The 14,489-nt window shown below is 39.8% G+C and overlaps 2 protein-coding genes across 12 annotated transcripts in view; both read right to left on the bottom strand.

Moving 5' to 3' along the window:
• Nucleotides 1-14,489, bottom strand: part of LOC308079306 (NACHT, LRR and PYD domains-containing protein 3-like) — a 201,639-nt gene that overhangs the window by 153,451 nt on the left and 33,699 nt on the right. The gene's annotated exons all lie outside the window — the stretch shown is intronic.
• The window catches only part of LOC308079304 (NACHT, LRR and PYD domains-containing protein 12-like), a 126,897-nt gene continuing 120,943 nt past the window's right edge, over nucleotides 8,536-14,489 (bottom strand). For all 9 annotated transcript variants that reach the window (XM_080420715.1, XM_080420719.1, XM_080420724.1 and 6 more), the window contains 2 exons: nucleotides 12,780-12,832; nucleotides 8,536-9,732 (listed from right to left, as the gene is read on the bottom strand). In XM_080420715.1, the coding sequence (XP_080276841.1) occupies nucleotides 9,185-9,732; nucleotides 12,780-12,832 (601 nt within the window). In that variant the 3' untranslated portion in view covers nucleotides 8,536-9,184. The remainder of the gene's footprint in view (nucleotides 9,733-12,779; nucleotides 12,833-14,489) is intronic.

Genomic DNA, 14,489 nt, shown 5'->3' with positions numbered 1-14,489 from the left:
TAAAGGGACAATCCACCCTAAAACACAACCCACACTGTGCTGTTCTTCTGACAGTAGAGACCTGTGTCATTTATCTTTTTAGGTGGAGGTTCCCTTTAAACAGCAGCAGAGATGGTGACTAACAGAGAGAGAGAGAGAGAGAGAGAGAGAGAGAGAGAGAGAGAGAGAGAGAGAGAGAGAGAGAGAGAGAGCGACAGACAGACAGACAGACAGACAGACAGACAGACAGAGACAAGGCGTGTCTTCACCTGAGAGAGAGGGGGAGGTAGAGATAGAGATAGCGTGACAGCGAGAGATGAGGCGTGTCTGTACCTCACCTGAACAAAGAGAGAGAGAGAGAGAGAGAGAGAGAGAGAGAACCTGTTTTTTGTCTCCACTTTGGTTTCAGCCAAACAAGGTCTAACAAGAGAGAGATGGTAAAGACAGATAAATATTGCATTTAAATAACACCTCTCTACAACATGCTTCTCACACACACACACACACACACACACACACACACACACACACACACACACACACACACACACACACACACACACACACACACACACACACACACACACACACACACACACACACACACACTATAATAACCCTGTCTGCCCAGAGGCTTTAACTCTGACACTGCCTTTTTTACGGCGCCATGGGAGCAGAATGGGGAATAGCAGATCTACAAGCTCAACAACACCAGTACAGCACCAACCTAGCAGAATAGCAGATCTACAAGCTCAACAACACACACACACACACACACACACACACACACACACACACACACACACACACACACACACACACACACACACACACACACACACACACACACACACACGATCTACAAGGTACAACTCCTCACCTCACAGTATGACAGGCTGTGAGTTTGTAAATCTGTATTTTCACAAAGTAGGTTTGAGTCCATTCTGAATGTGGGAGCGACTCACCCCACTAGTCTTAAAGGAGTAGTACACCGAAAAAATGACTTATTTTCTATCCATTATTTACACACCCCATGAAGCCTTGAATTCATGGAATTGTTTTAGTTTTTGTCATGTATGTTATGTAGACAATAGGAGTTTACAGTAAGAGACTCAATGAGGGCTCTAACAGAGAGAGAGAGAGAGAGAGAGAGAGAGAGAGAGAGAGAGAGAGAGCGACAGACAGACAGACAGACAGACAGACAGACAGACAGAGACAAGGCGTGTCTTCACCTGAGAGAGAGGGGGAGGTAGAGATAGAGATAGCGTGACAGCGAGAGATGAGGCGTGTCTGTACCTCACCTGAACAAAGAGAGAGAGAGAGAGAGAGAGAGAGAGAGAGAACCTGTTTTTTGTCTCCACTTTGGTTTCAGCCAAACAAGGTCTAACAAGAGAGAGATGGTAAAGACAGATAAATATTGCATTTAAATAACACCTCTCTACAACATGCTTCTCACACACACACACACACACACACACACACACACACACACACACACACACACACACACACACACACACACACACACACACACACACACACTATAATAACCCTGTCTGCCCAGAGGCTTTAACTCTGACACTGCCTTTTTTACGGCGCCATGGGAGCAGAATGGGGAATAGCAGATCTACAAGCTCAACAACACCAGTACAGCACCAACCTAGCAGAATAGCAGATCTACAAGCTCAACAACACCAGTACACCACCAACCTAGCAGAATAGCAGATCTACAAGCTCAACAACACCAGTACACCACCAACCTAGCAGAATAGCAGATCTACAAGCTCAACAACACCAGTACACCACCAACCTAGCAGAATAGCAGATCTACAAGCTCAACAACACCAGTACAACACCAACCTAGCAGAATAGCAGATCTACAAGCTCAACAACACCAGTATACCACCAACCTAGCAGAATAGCAGATCTACAAGCTCAACAACACCAGTACACCACCAACCTAGCAGAATAGCAGATCTACAAGCTCAACAACACCAGTATACCACCAACCCATCAGAATAGCAGATCTACAAGCTCAACAACACCAGTACACCACCAACCTAGCAGAATAGCAGATCTACAAGCTCAACAACACCAGTACAACACCAACCTAGCAGAATAGCAGATCTACAAGCTCAACAACACCAGTATACCACCAACCTAGCAGAATAGCAGATCTACAAGCTCAACAACACCAGTACACCACCAACCTAGCATAATAGTAACCTGACTCTGCCAGATGGGGGCGGTATTGAAACAAATGTGACGAAAGCTTCTTTGGATCTGGAAGCGTCAGGTTAGCATAATAGCAGATCTACAAGCTCCACAACACCAGTACACCACCAACCTAGCAGAATAGCAGATCTACAAGCTCACAAGGCATCATATAAGCTATTAGCCAAAGTAATAAAATAGGGTTATAGAGGTTCAACTATATTGCCAGGAAAATGCTCCTAACAAAGTCTATTCCTCAATTCTACACACACACACACACACACACACACACACACACACACACACACACACACACACACACACACACACACACACACACACACACACACACACACACACACACACACGATCTACAAGGTACAACTCCTCACCTCACAGTATGACAGGCTGTGAGTTTGTAAATCTGTATTTTCACAAAGTAGGTTTGAGTCCATTCTGAATGTGGGAGCGACTCACCCCACTAGTCTTAAAGGAGTAGTACACCGAAAAAATGACTTATTTTCTATCCATTATTTACACACCCCATGAAGCCTTGAATTCATGGAATTGTTTTAGTTTTTGTCATGTATGTTATGTAGACAATAGGAGTTTACAGTAAGAGACTCAATGAGGGCTCTTTGAGTCGACTCCCATCAAATTATTGTCTCAGGAATGCGACAAAAAATATATAAATCTCCATGAATTCAAGGCTTCATGAGGTGTGTAATGGATAGAAAATACGTAATTTTTTGGGTGAACTACTCCTTTAATGATGAGTGATGACACATAGACAATGCAAAGTACGGTTTAGTTGAACTTGCAGTAGTCGTCTCCCCCTCATTGCATCAATACGTGTAAAGCAGGATTTAGAGTAACTTAAGAGGAAATCAGACAATGAGCGAGATCACAGTTTATAGATCAATCAAACCGGCATTTAAAAACATGGGAAAACATCTGTGTGTCAGTTTAGCGTTGGCTGTTCAAGAATAGCAGATGTACAAGCTCACAGCGCGACACTTTGTGCCGAGCTGTGAGCTTGTACATCTGCTATTTTTTTTACATTTTTGAAAGATCTTGAAAAGTGTGAGAACTAGTAATTTAGGAGGCATTTGTATAATCAGCCTCAGGTCTTAATGGGTTAATTTCTTGTCACACAGTCAATCCTCCGCCATGCCACCGAGAGAAAGAGCTCCAAACACACATTGTCACACAATGATCACTGACTAGTCAGTCACAGTAAATCCACTAATGTCTTCTTTCTCCATGTAAACTATAAGACAGTTTGAGTGTCTTCAACAACAAACAATCATGACCATAGCAGACCTCAACCATAGCCCTAGAATGTCTGTGATCTTACATACATTTCAAGTATTCCAAATACACAGTCATAGATCTCTCTCGGTCCCCCACTGTGTAGTGCCCATCTGCGCGGCCATAAAAGTGCTCTAAACTCCGTCTGTACTCACCCAATAATTAATTCCTAAGACGTGGAGTCATATTTTGTCCTCTAGTTTCATATCCATGTGAAAGTTCTGCCAGAAAACGTGTGTTTAGTCAAATATCTCCACTTTTTCACGAGCTGCACACGGACGTCTTTCTGTACGACGCGAGGGGCCAGGAATGATTGCATCACTGAATATACGTAACTTCCTTTAGGACGCACAAATGTTTGGGACACACAATTGGCAGGTGATGATTCATTACCCCGCAGCAATCACAAGCACCTTTTCTGGCAGAACTTTCACATGGATATGAAACTAGAGGACAAAATATGACTACACGTCTTAGGAATTAATTATTGGGTGAGTACAGACGGAGTTTAGAGCACTTTTATGGCCGCGCAGATGGGCACTACACAGTGGGGGACCGAGAGAGATCTATGACTGTGTATTTGGAATACTTGAAATGTATGTAAGATCACAGACATTCTAGGGCTAACCTCAACCACAGTCAGCTATGATCTATACATTTATACATGTTTTAAACTTTATAATAGAACTTTATTTAACCCTCTAATGTTGATGTGAAGAAGTGGTGAGCTGTAATCTATACATTTATACATGTTTTAAACTTTAATTTGATATCATTCAGTGAGTTGATGCACCAAAACTAACCTGTTTAACAGGAGGAAGAAGCACACACAATGTTTGAGTTGTTTTCAGACTTGTTTGCTCTCATCAGAATGAAGGTGAGCTTCCTGTCTGCAGGTAATAGCATCCCATGAGGAAGAAAACGCTCTGATACTGCCCCCTACTGACCAAGCTGAATACTGATACTGATAAATTAACACGATTTCAAAGCACAAAATAAAATAAATAAATCAACACAAAAATGTGACACGTTATGGGTGGGTCACAGTTCCATTTTTACACTCTCAGAGTTACAGACCTGTAAGGGTCCATTTGGTTCCATGTGTACACTCTCAGAGTTACAGACCTGTAAGGGTCCATTTGGTTCCATGTGTACACTCTCAGAGTTACAGACCTGTAAGGGTCCATTTGGTTCCATGTGTACACTCTCAGAGTTACAGACCTGTAAGGGTCCATTTGGTTCCATGTGTACACTCTCAGAGTTACAGACCTGTAAGGGTCCATTTGGTTCCATTTGTACACTCTCAGAGTTACAGACCTGTAAGGGTCCATTTGGTTCCATGTGTACACTCTCAGAGTTACAGACCTGTAAGGGTCCATTTGGTTCCATTTGTACACTCTCAGAGTTACAGACCTGTAAGGGTCCATTTGGTTCCAAGTGTACACTCTCAGAGTTACAGACCTGTAAGGGTCCATTTGGTTCCATTTGTACACTCTCAGAGTTACAGACCTGTAAGGGTCCATTTGGTTCCATGTGTACACTCTCAGAGTTACAGACCTGTAAGGGTGGCAGATCTACAATCTAGCAGAACAGATTATCGCAAAATAGCAGATCTACAAGCTCACAATGCGTCGCATGTGAGCTTGTAGATCTGCTATTTTAAAAATATTTTTAAACATTTTGAAAACTGGGACATTCTGCATAATGAGTACTTTTATTTTTGGTAATTTAAGTACATTTTGATGCCAATACTTTTGTACTTTTACTGAAGTAAATGTTTAATTCCAGACTTTTACTTGTAACACCATGAGACAGTTACCATCTGAACACTTAGAGATCAGATATGGTCTAACAGTGACCATCTGAACACTTACAGATCAGATATGGTCTAACAGTGACCATCTGAACACTTACAGATCAGATATGGTCTAACAGTGACCATCTGAACACTTACAGATCAGATATGGTCTAACAGTGACCATCTGAACACTTACAGATCAGATATGGTCTAACAGTGACCATCTGAACACTTACAGATCAGATAAAAACATAAAGTGTATAACTCAGTGTTTAACCCATTAAGGCCTGAGGTCCATCCTAATAGTTTATGTTTCTATATCAGTGGTCCTCAAACCTTTTCATGTCAAGGACCCCCAACATTATATCCAAATATATTGTTCCAGGGACCCCCATCTCCAAATATATTGTTCAAGGGACCCCCAGAAACAAAGATTTGAGTTACAAATTGTACAAATATATATTCAAAGATTTGCACACATTTTCACGATTTTTCAAAAATAGCAGATCTACAAGTTCATAGCGCGGCACAAAGTGACGTGCTATGAACTTGTACATCTGCTATTTTAAAAAGATGTTTTGATTTTTTTATTTGAAAACTTGTGAAATGGGACATTTTGCATAATGACTACTTCCACTTTTGGTACATTTTGATACCAATACTTTTGTACTTTTACTCAAGTAAATTTTCAACACCAGACTTTTTACTTGTAACAGAGTACTTCTACATTACAGTATTGATACTTTTACTAAAGTAAAACATTTGAGTACTTCTTCCACCACTGGTGGGAACGCACCCCGATGCATAGATGTGACTTCTATGAATATTAATACACAAGAACAATATCAGACTTTTAAGAGTTAATTTATTAAACATCTACAGATGATCATAGAATATCTTGTGAAGAATGAGATGAATATGGAATGAATATGCAAATAAAAACAACAATAACATAATGATGTAATAATGAATCAATAGATGAACAATGAATGATCTGAATGTCATTAATGAATGAATGCAGACATTTAGTAGATGTTTGAATCCAGAGTGATTTACAAAGTTCAACATGAGAGCAGTGGTGGAAAGTAACTAAGTACATTTACTCAAGTACTGTACTCAAGTACACATGTTTAGGATTTATTTTTACTTTACTGGAGTATTTACATTTTTCAATACTTTTACTTCTACTCCACTACATCTCAGAGGCAAATATTGTACTTTTACTCCACTACAATTATTTGAAAACTTTAGTTACTAGTTACTTTGTAGATTTTGATTATTATTACAAAAAATACATTTACCACATCAGCTCTATTTAAACTTTGGCTATTTGAAATTAGCAGATCTACAAGCTCACAACGCGTCGCAGAGCGACGCGTTGTGAGCTTGTAGATCTGCTTTTTCAAAAGACGTTAACACATTTTAGACGGGACATTCTGCATAACTAGTACTTTTACTTTTGGTACTTTAAGTACATTTTAATGCCAATACTTTTGTACATTTTTAATTCCAAACTTTTACTTATAACAGAGTATTTCTAAATCGCAGTATTGATACTTTTACTTAAGTACAAATACTTTAGTACTTTTTCCACCACTGCATGAGAGTAAATGACATGAAGTCTAGTCGACCAACAACATGCTCCCAGCAGTAGGAGAGGAAAGAGTTAAACATATCAACCCTAGAGTCACTATTCTGCTGTTGTCATCATAGATCACAATGAGCTGAAAACAGCAGATCTACAAGCTCACAATGACCCCAGGCAGTAAAGTCAACAGGGTTTAAGTGGTTCAGTATAAAGGTTTATATACAAGAAACAACCATACTGTGATAATTACATGATCAAATATACACTGTTCCTCTGTCTATTGTGTCAAATATCACATATAAAACAATCACATGTCAAATAATAGAGTAGATGTGTTTACATAAGAGACACAAGTATGATACTGTGATGACATCATCATCATCATCATCATCATCATCATCATCATCATCATCAGTGTTGATGGACAGTATTTATGATACATATTTATAAATGTGTGGAGTGGAGGTTTGAGCAGCGCTGTCTGATTTAAATTAATCTGATCTGATCTAATCTGATCTAATCTAGTCTAATCTAATCTAATCTAGTCTAGTCTAATCTAATCTAATCTAATCTAATCTAATCTAAACTGATCTCTAATCTAATCTAATCTGATCTAATCTAATCTCAGATCTAAAGCTGTGGTGATGACTGATTTTGAGGGGGTCTCATTTACACACATGTTGATTTCATAGGGTTAACTTCTTCCTGTCAAGGACCCCCATCTGATCATAGTTTTGATGAGGGACCCCTATACAAGACTTTGAAGATTTGTTTAAAAAATATTCCATGTTTTTCACATTTATTCAAGATTTTTTTGACAACAGCAGATCTACAAGATCTGTAAGCAACCACAACGCGTCACATGGCAGAGCGTTGTGAACTTGTAGATCAGCTATTTTTCAAATATCTGATGTATAAATAGAGGTTAAAGTGTTTAAACTGATTTTGATGCTATATTAACACATTTAGCTGGGGACCCCCTGGAACCCCCTCAAGGACCCCTGGGGCTCCCTGGACCCCACTTTGACAACCACTGGCAGAGTTTGATAGTCTGATACACACACACACACACACACACACACACACACACACACACACACACACACACACACACAGGATTTAACTGTGCACATTGTTTTCAAAACAATCTAGAAAACAGCCGATTTACAAGCTCACCACGTGTCCCATGGTGAGCTTGTAGATCGGCTATAATGATTGTCAGTGTTAATGTAACTGTGAGAGGGTACAAATGGAACCAAATGGAACGGTAAAGAGTTCATTTGGTTACATTTTTACCCTGTCAGAGTTACACAGTTACCCCCTCCACACACACACACACACACACACACACACACACACACACACACACACACACACACACACAGGGTCTCAAAGTAAGGTCCAGGGACCACCGGGGGTCCTAAGAAAAATGATTAAATATAAAACATAAAAATCACTTCAACCACTTTGACCATTTTATACTTCACTATTCCAAAATAGCAGATCTACAAGCTCACAACGCATCGCATGGCGGTGCGTTGTGAGCTTGTAGATCGGCTATTAAGATGAACCCTTTAAGACCGGGAACGCATCCGTGTCATTTTAGATTTCTTTAGAACATGTGTGCAAATGTTTGAATATATATATTTTAAAAAACATTTGTAACTTCTGGTGATTCTACAAATATCTTCTAAAACAGTTTTCTGAAAAACATATGTTAATATAATATCAGTGGTTCTCAAACTTTGTCATGTCAAGGACCCCCAAAATGATATGTATTTGGCCACAGACCCCCATCTCAAAATATGATGTTCCAGGGACCCCCCAGAAGCAAAGATTTTTGTAAAAAAAATTGCTTAAAAATATATATATATATTCAAAGATTTGCACACATTTTCACGATTTTTCAGAAATAGCAGATCTACAAGCTCATAGTGCGGCACTCGGTGCCGCGCTATGAGCTTGTATATCTGCTATTTTTGAATAGCCAAAGAAATCTAAAATGACACAGACGCGTTCCCTTAAAGGGTTAAATAAATATGAAGAAACGTGTTATAATTGTGAAAATTTTTAACAACACAAACCCTCTCTTATGTCAGTGTGCTGCTTCTATACCGTTTTATTTATGATGACATCACTATGATGTCACCATGAGTCAGTCATGCCCAAATATGGAGTTCTATGACGTCAGACTTAGCATGGTGTCAAAGTATCCATGGTAACCATGACAACCTGGACTCACTCAAACATGTGGAGTAACCATGGAGACCTGATGTCCTCCTCACATAGAGACTCTATCTCTGCTCACACAGACGTACTGAGGAGGAGGAGGAGAGGGGTAATATGAACCCAGCATAGAGCGGTTCAGAGAATGTGTTGTGGAAGGTGAAGGTGTACAGGTGAGTCAGTGAGTCTGAGCAGACCTCATAAAAGGACAGAGTCCCTAACAGACAGTCCAGATACACTGCTACTCTTTTGGAGCTCCTAGAGGGACGGACAGGGAGGACAGTGTCCTTACTATTGTGTATGACATAGTAACTGTAATCATAACAGTACAGACTCCAGGACTTATCATTGTATCCAAGCAGAGAGTCATCACCACCTCCTTTCCTACTGATTCCTCCATAAGTCACTGCTATATGAACCCCTCCATTCCACTCTACCTCCCAGTAACAGGGTCCAGTCAGACCTTCTGTACACAGAACCTGGTCCCATCCATCAAACCTGTCAGGATGATCAGGAGGATCCTGATCCTCTGTCCTCCGTGTCACCACCATGTTGTTCTCAGACAGAGAGAGGCCTCTGTGTGCTGTGTTTGTGTTCAGTGTGAGATGAGAGAAATCTGATGAGAAAATAACACAATAAATCATCACATCATTCACTGAGTGACACACACACACACACACACACACACACACACACACACACACACACACACACACACACACACACACACACACACACACACACACACACACACACACACACACACACACACACACACACACACACACACACACACACACACACACACACACACACACACACACACACACACACACACCTCCTTTGGTCATATTTAACCCATTGAGACCGGGAACGCATCTGTGTCGCTTTTTGATTTGAGCTAAAAAGCATTATTTTTAACTCAAATCTTTGCTTCTGGGGGTCCCTGTAACTAAATATTTTGAGATGGGGGTCCCTGGAACTAAATATTTTGAGATGGGGGTCCGCGGCCAAATACATATCATTTTGGGGGTCCTTGGCATGAAAAAGTTTGAGCACCTTTTTTTTTGCTACAGTGTTACAAACACACTGGTCACAGAGCTGTTCTTTATGTAAGGAGTATGTTTGCAGAGACAGGACTAATGTGTGTTTAGCTACAGTGTTACAAACTCAGTGGTCACAGAGCTGTGAATGCTTGTAGATCTGATATTTTCGTCACACATTTAAGTATAAAATCAGGCATTATTTAGGACGACATCAAGTCACGTTCAACACAGTCAGCCCACACATCAAATAGAGACGTGTGAGGCGTTATGAGCTTGTAGATCTACTTTTCTTTAAACCCATTAAGACCTGGAACGCATCTGTGTCACTTTTGGGGCAAAAAAACTTTATTTCACACTTTGGCTATTCAAAAATAGCAGATATACAAGCTCATAGCGCGGCACCGAGTGCCGCGCTACGAGCTTGTAGATCTGCTATTTTTGAAAAATTATGAAAATGTGTTAAAATCTTTGAATATTATTGTTTTAAAGCGATGTTTTAAATGCTTCTGGGGGTCCCTGGAACAACACATTTTGAGATGGGGGTCGGCGGCCAAATACATATCATTTTGGGGGTCCTTGACAAAAAGTTTGAGCACCACTGATATAGAAACATAAGTTTTTTCAGAAAACTGTTGGGATTTAGAAGACATTTGTAGAATAGGCCTCAGGTCTTAATGGGTTAAATAAATCTTCTATCATCTACAAGCTCATTTCAGATGAAAGAAGAGATTCTAAGCCTTGTTTTGAGATATTCCATGTGTTCATAGTCATATCACAAACTATTCTGTGAGTCCTCAAAGATGAGTCAGAATGGTCAAAATGTCTGGCAGTGGGGAAGCCTGTTCTAGAAAACCCTATGGCAGTCAATGTGTTAAGACCAGAACCAGACAATTAAAAAAACAAGATGATCTACAACAGTGGTAACCAACCTTTTCAAGCACATAAGTACTTTTTATTCCAATGTATAAGCTGAGATTTACCACTACTATATGTAAAAAGAACACTATGAGTACGACATCATTTACTTTTGCAATTTCTGATAGGCTCAATGTATTTAGTTTGCATACATCCACACAAAGGCTAGTAGTCTAAATATGAATAAACAAAATGGCAATTTTTGGGGAAAATATTATAAAGTTGACACTTTTTAGGTTACTTTTTAAAAACAAATTAAAACACACAGGGACATTAAATACATTGTTATTACAGATATCTAATCTTCAAAGCACAATATTGACTTTCTCATCAATTAATATTCACATTTAGATATTCTGTTCAATTGATTGACCCGTCGCCTCCTCTCCCAATACACACAAACCTGTTTGTGATCGACTGTGATGGCTTTGAAGATCCACATGTCCACAGCTTGGTTACCAATGATCTACGAGCTTGTAGATCTGCTATTTTTATTTTAAATAAAGCTTATCTGCAAGATGATCTACAAGCTCACAACGCCTCAAGCGGATCTGAAAGCTCACAATGTGGGGCGTTGTGAGCTTTTAGATCTTCTGTTTTTCTTTTAAATAAAGCTTATCTACAAGATGATCTACAAGCTCACAACACGTTATGATGCAACATGTTTTTGCCATGAAGACGATCTAAAGCTCACAGTGAATAACTATTCGACTAGTTTTCAACTTGTAGATCTACTATTTTTGTTATTTTGAAACATATCCAATCTATAAGCTGACAATGCATTGTGATGCGACACATTGAGAGCTTTGTAGATCAGCTATTTCTGATATGTTTGAATTATAGCCGATCTACAAGACAGACAGACAGACAGACAGACAGACAGACAGACAGACAGTGTGTGTAGGGGTGGGTGATCTCTCTTTTTATTACTAGTTTGTTCTGTTTTTGTCACTTTACATTATGTTTGTACATTAGGTTATATTTATATATTTGTATTTTTGGTTTCCTTTATGTTAGGTAAGAATAGGTTTTGTTTTGTTATCTTCATAGTCCCACCCTGAGGTAATGGTACATGATGTTATCTTCATAGTCCCACCCTGAGGTAATGGTACATGATGTTATCTTCATAGTCCCACCCTGAGGTAATGGTACATGATGTTATCTTCACCCTGAGTTAATGGTACATGATGTTATCTTCACCCTGAGGTAATGGTACATGATGTTATCTTCAATCTCTTGGTATTTTAAACCTGTGTGTCCTGACTGTTTGGGGAAGGAGGGAGTCCATGGTTTATGTTGCACCTAGTGACCCCTAGACTGGGTTTGATAGATAGATAGATAGATAGATAGATAGATAGATAGATAGATAGATAGATAGATAGATAGATAGATAGATAGATAGATAGATAAAACACAACTAGAGAGAGGTAGAGAGCTGTGCTGCATGAGAGATCTATATTGACTGACATTGTTTCTGTCAAACCACATGACAGTCATGCTGGTGTTAAGGACCAGGTCAAGAGCAGAGAAACCTCCTGAATTCACTGGAAGAGTTTTCAGGACAGCATCCAGGGAGGGAGGAGCCAGTATAAAATGTCAATGTGTGATATTAACACAGACAGACAGACAGACAGACAGACAGACAGACAGACAGACAGACAGACAGACAGACAGACAGACAGACAGACAGACAGATACTCACATCTTGTAAGGAGTTGAGGTTCATTCCAGTGTTCATGTCCTCCATGTTTCACTCTGTAGGAAGTACAACATGAACATCAAAGTTTTTCAGGAGTTAAGTAATATATTAATATAACTTGTAATCAGTGTTCGGGGTAAACAATGGGTCCTAAATAATGGCATTATTTAGATTACATTACATTTCAGACCTATATTTTCCTGTTCCTACTGTTGCCACAAAGGAAAATGTAAATCTATCCACACATTTGGGCCGTTTCCTGGTAAATGAATGAGCACGTCTCGCAGAGTTGCACAGATGTTACACAAATCGGTGATCACGTGTCTTGCCAACAGCCAGCAATCTGTGTTGATTGTGTAATCATTCTATTCAATAGGTCACCACTTTTGGTGTGACAGTGTCACTTACTGACAGTACTGGTTTGGTTTTGTATTACATTAATTTGTCACACCTGTTGACATGACAGAGATTGAGAGAAGACAGAGAGGTTATCCTTTAGTACGGTCGTAGAAGTATTCACATTGTTGGATTTGTTGTTGAAAAGAGAAGGAAGAACATCAATGTAAATTAGATATGTCAGTATGTTTGGTGAAGCTCAGCACAGCTCCACACTGTGGCCACTCTGATAGGCTGCTCTCTTGATTTTATGTTTACCAAACTTACTCTGAGGAGATATTGCGTAGGCTATGTTATTCCTCGCAAATGGGTTTTAATCTTCAGTAACATAAAAGTAATCTAACAAGTCACTTTTCTCAGAAGGTAACCCTGTAATACTTTTTTATGGCAATAATATTAACGTAACAAGTTACTTTTAAAAAGTAATGTTACCCAACACTGCTTGTAATGTAGTTACATTAACATTAGTGATTCCTAAACATTACATTTACAGTTACATTTGATTACTTTTCATGTTGTAAAACAAAAGGGATAAAACTGTTAATGTTTTTATATTTACTTCACTGACTGATGAAGGAACATGAAAGGAATGCTGGGAGTGAATCGAAATACAAATTAAAAGTTGAAATTGAGTCAATCACAATTGTGTAAATCACAGCTCAGAGGTGAAGTATTATAAAATAATAATAATAATAATAATAATAATAATAATAATAATAATGAGGAAGGAGGGAAGGAGGGAAGGAAGGAGGAAGGTGAAGTATGAATGGAGCTACAGGAACGCAGAGATGGGAAGTACTACTTCGTTATGAAGCAGGGACCCCTTTAGCTGAGAGAGAGAGATTAAGCAGGGACCCCTTTAGCTGAGAGAGAGAGAGATGAAGCAGGGACCCCTTTAGCTGAGAGAGAGAGATGAAGCAGGGACCCCTTTAGCTGAGAGAGAGATGAAGCAGGGACCCCTTTAGCTGAGAGAGAGATGAAGCAGGGACCCTTTAGCTTAGAGAGATGAAGCAGGGACCCCTTAGCTGAGAGAGAGATGAAGCAGGGACCCCTTAGCTGAGAGAGAGATGAAGCAGGGACCCCTTTAGCTGAGAGAGATGAAGCAGGGACCCCTTAGCTGAGAGAGAGATGAAGCAGGGACCCCTTAGCTGAGCGAGAGATGAAGCAGGGACCCCTTAGCTGAGAGAGAGATGAAGCAGGGACCCCTTTAGCTGAGAGAGAGATGAAGCAGGGACCCCTTAGCTGAGAGAGATGAAGCAGGGACCCCTTAGCTGAGAGAGAGATGAAGCAGGGACCCCCTAGCTGAGAGAGAGATGA

The sequence above is a fragment of the Gymnoscopelus braueri genome (genome assembly GCF_963280865.1).
Source record: "Gymnoscopelus braueri genome assembly, chromosome: 23".
NCBI lineage: Eukaryota > Metazoa > Chordata > Actinopteri > Myctophiformes > Myctophidae > Gymnoscopelus > Gymnoscopelus braueri.
The sequence above is the reverse complement of the archived record's forward strand: the minus strand, read 5'-3'. Positions and strand labels throughout refer to the sequence as shown.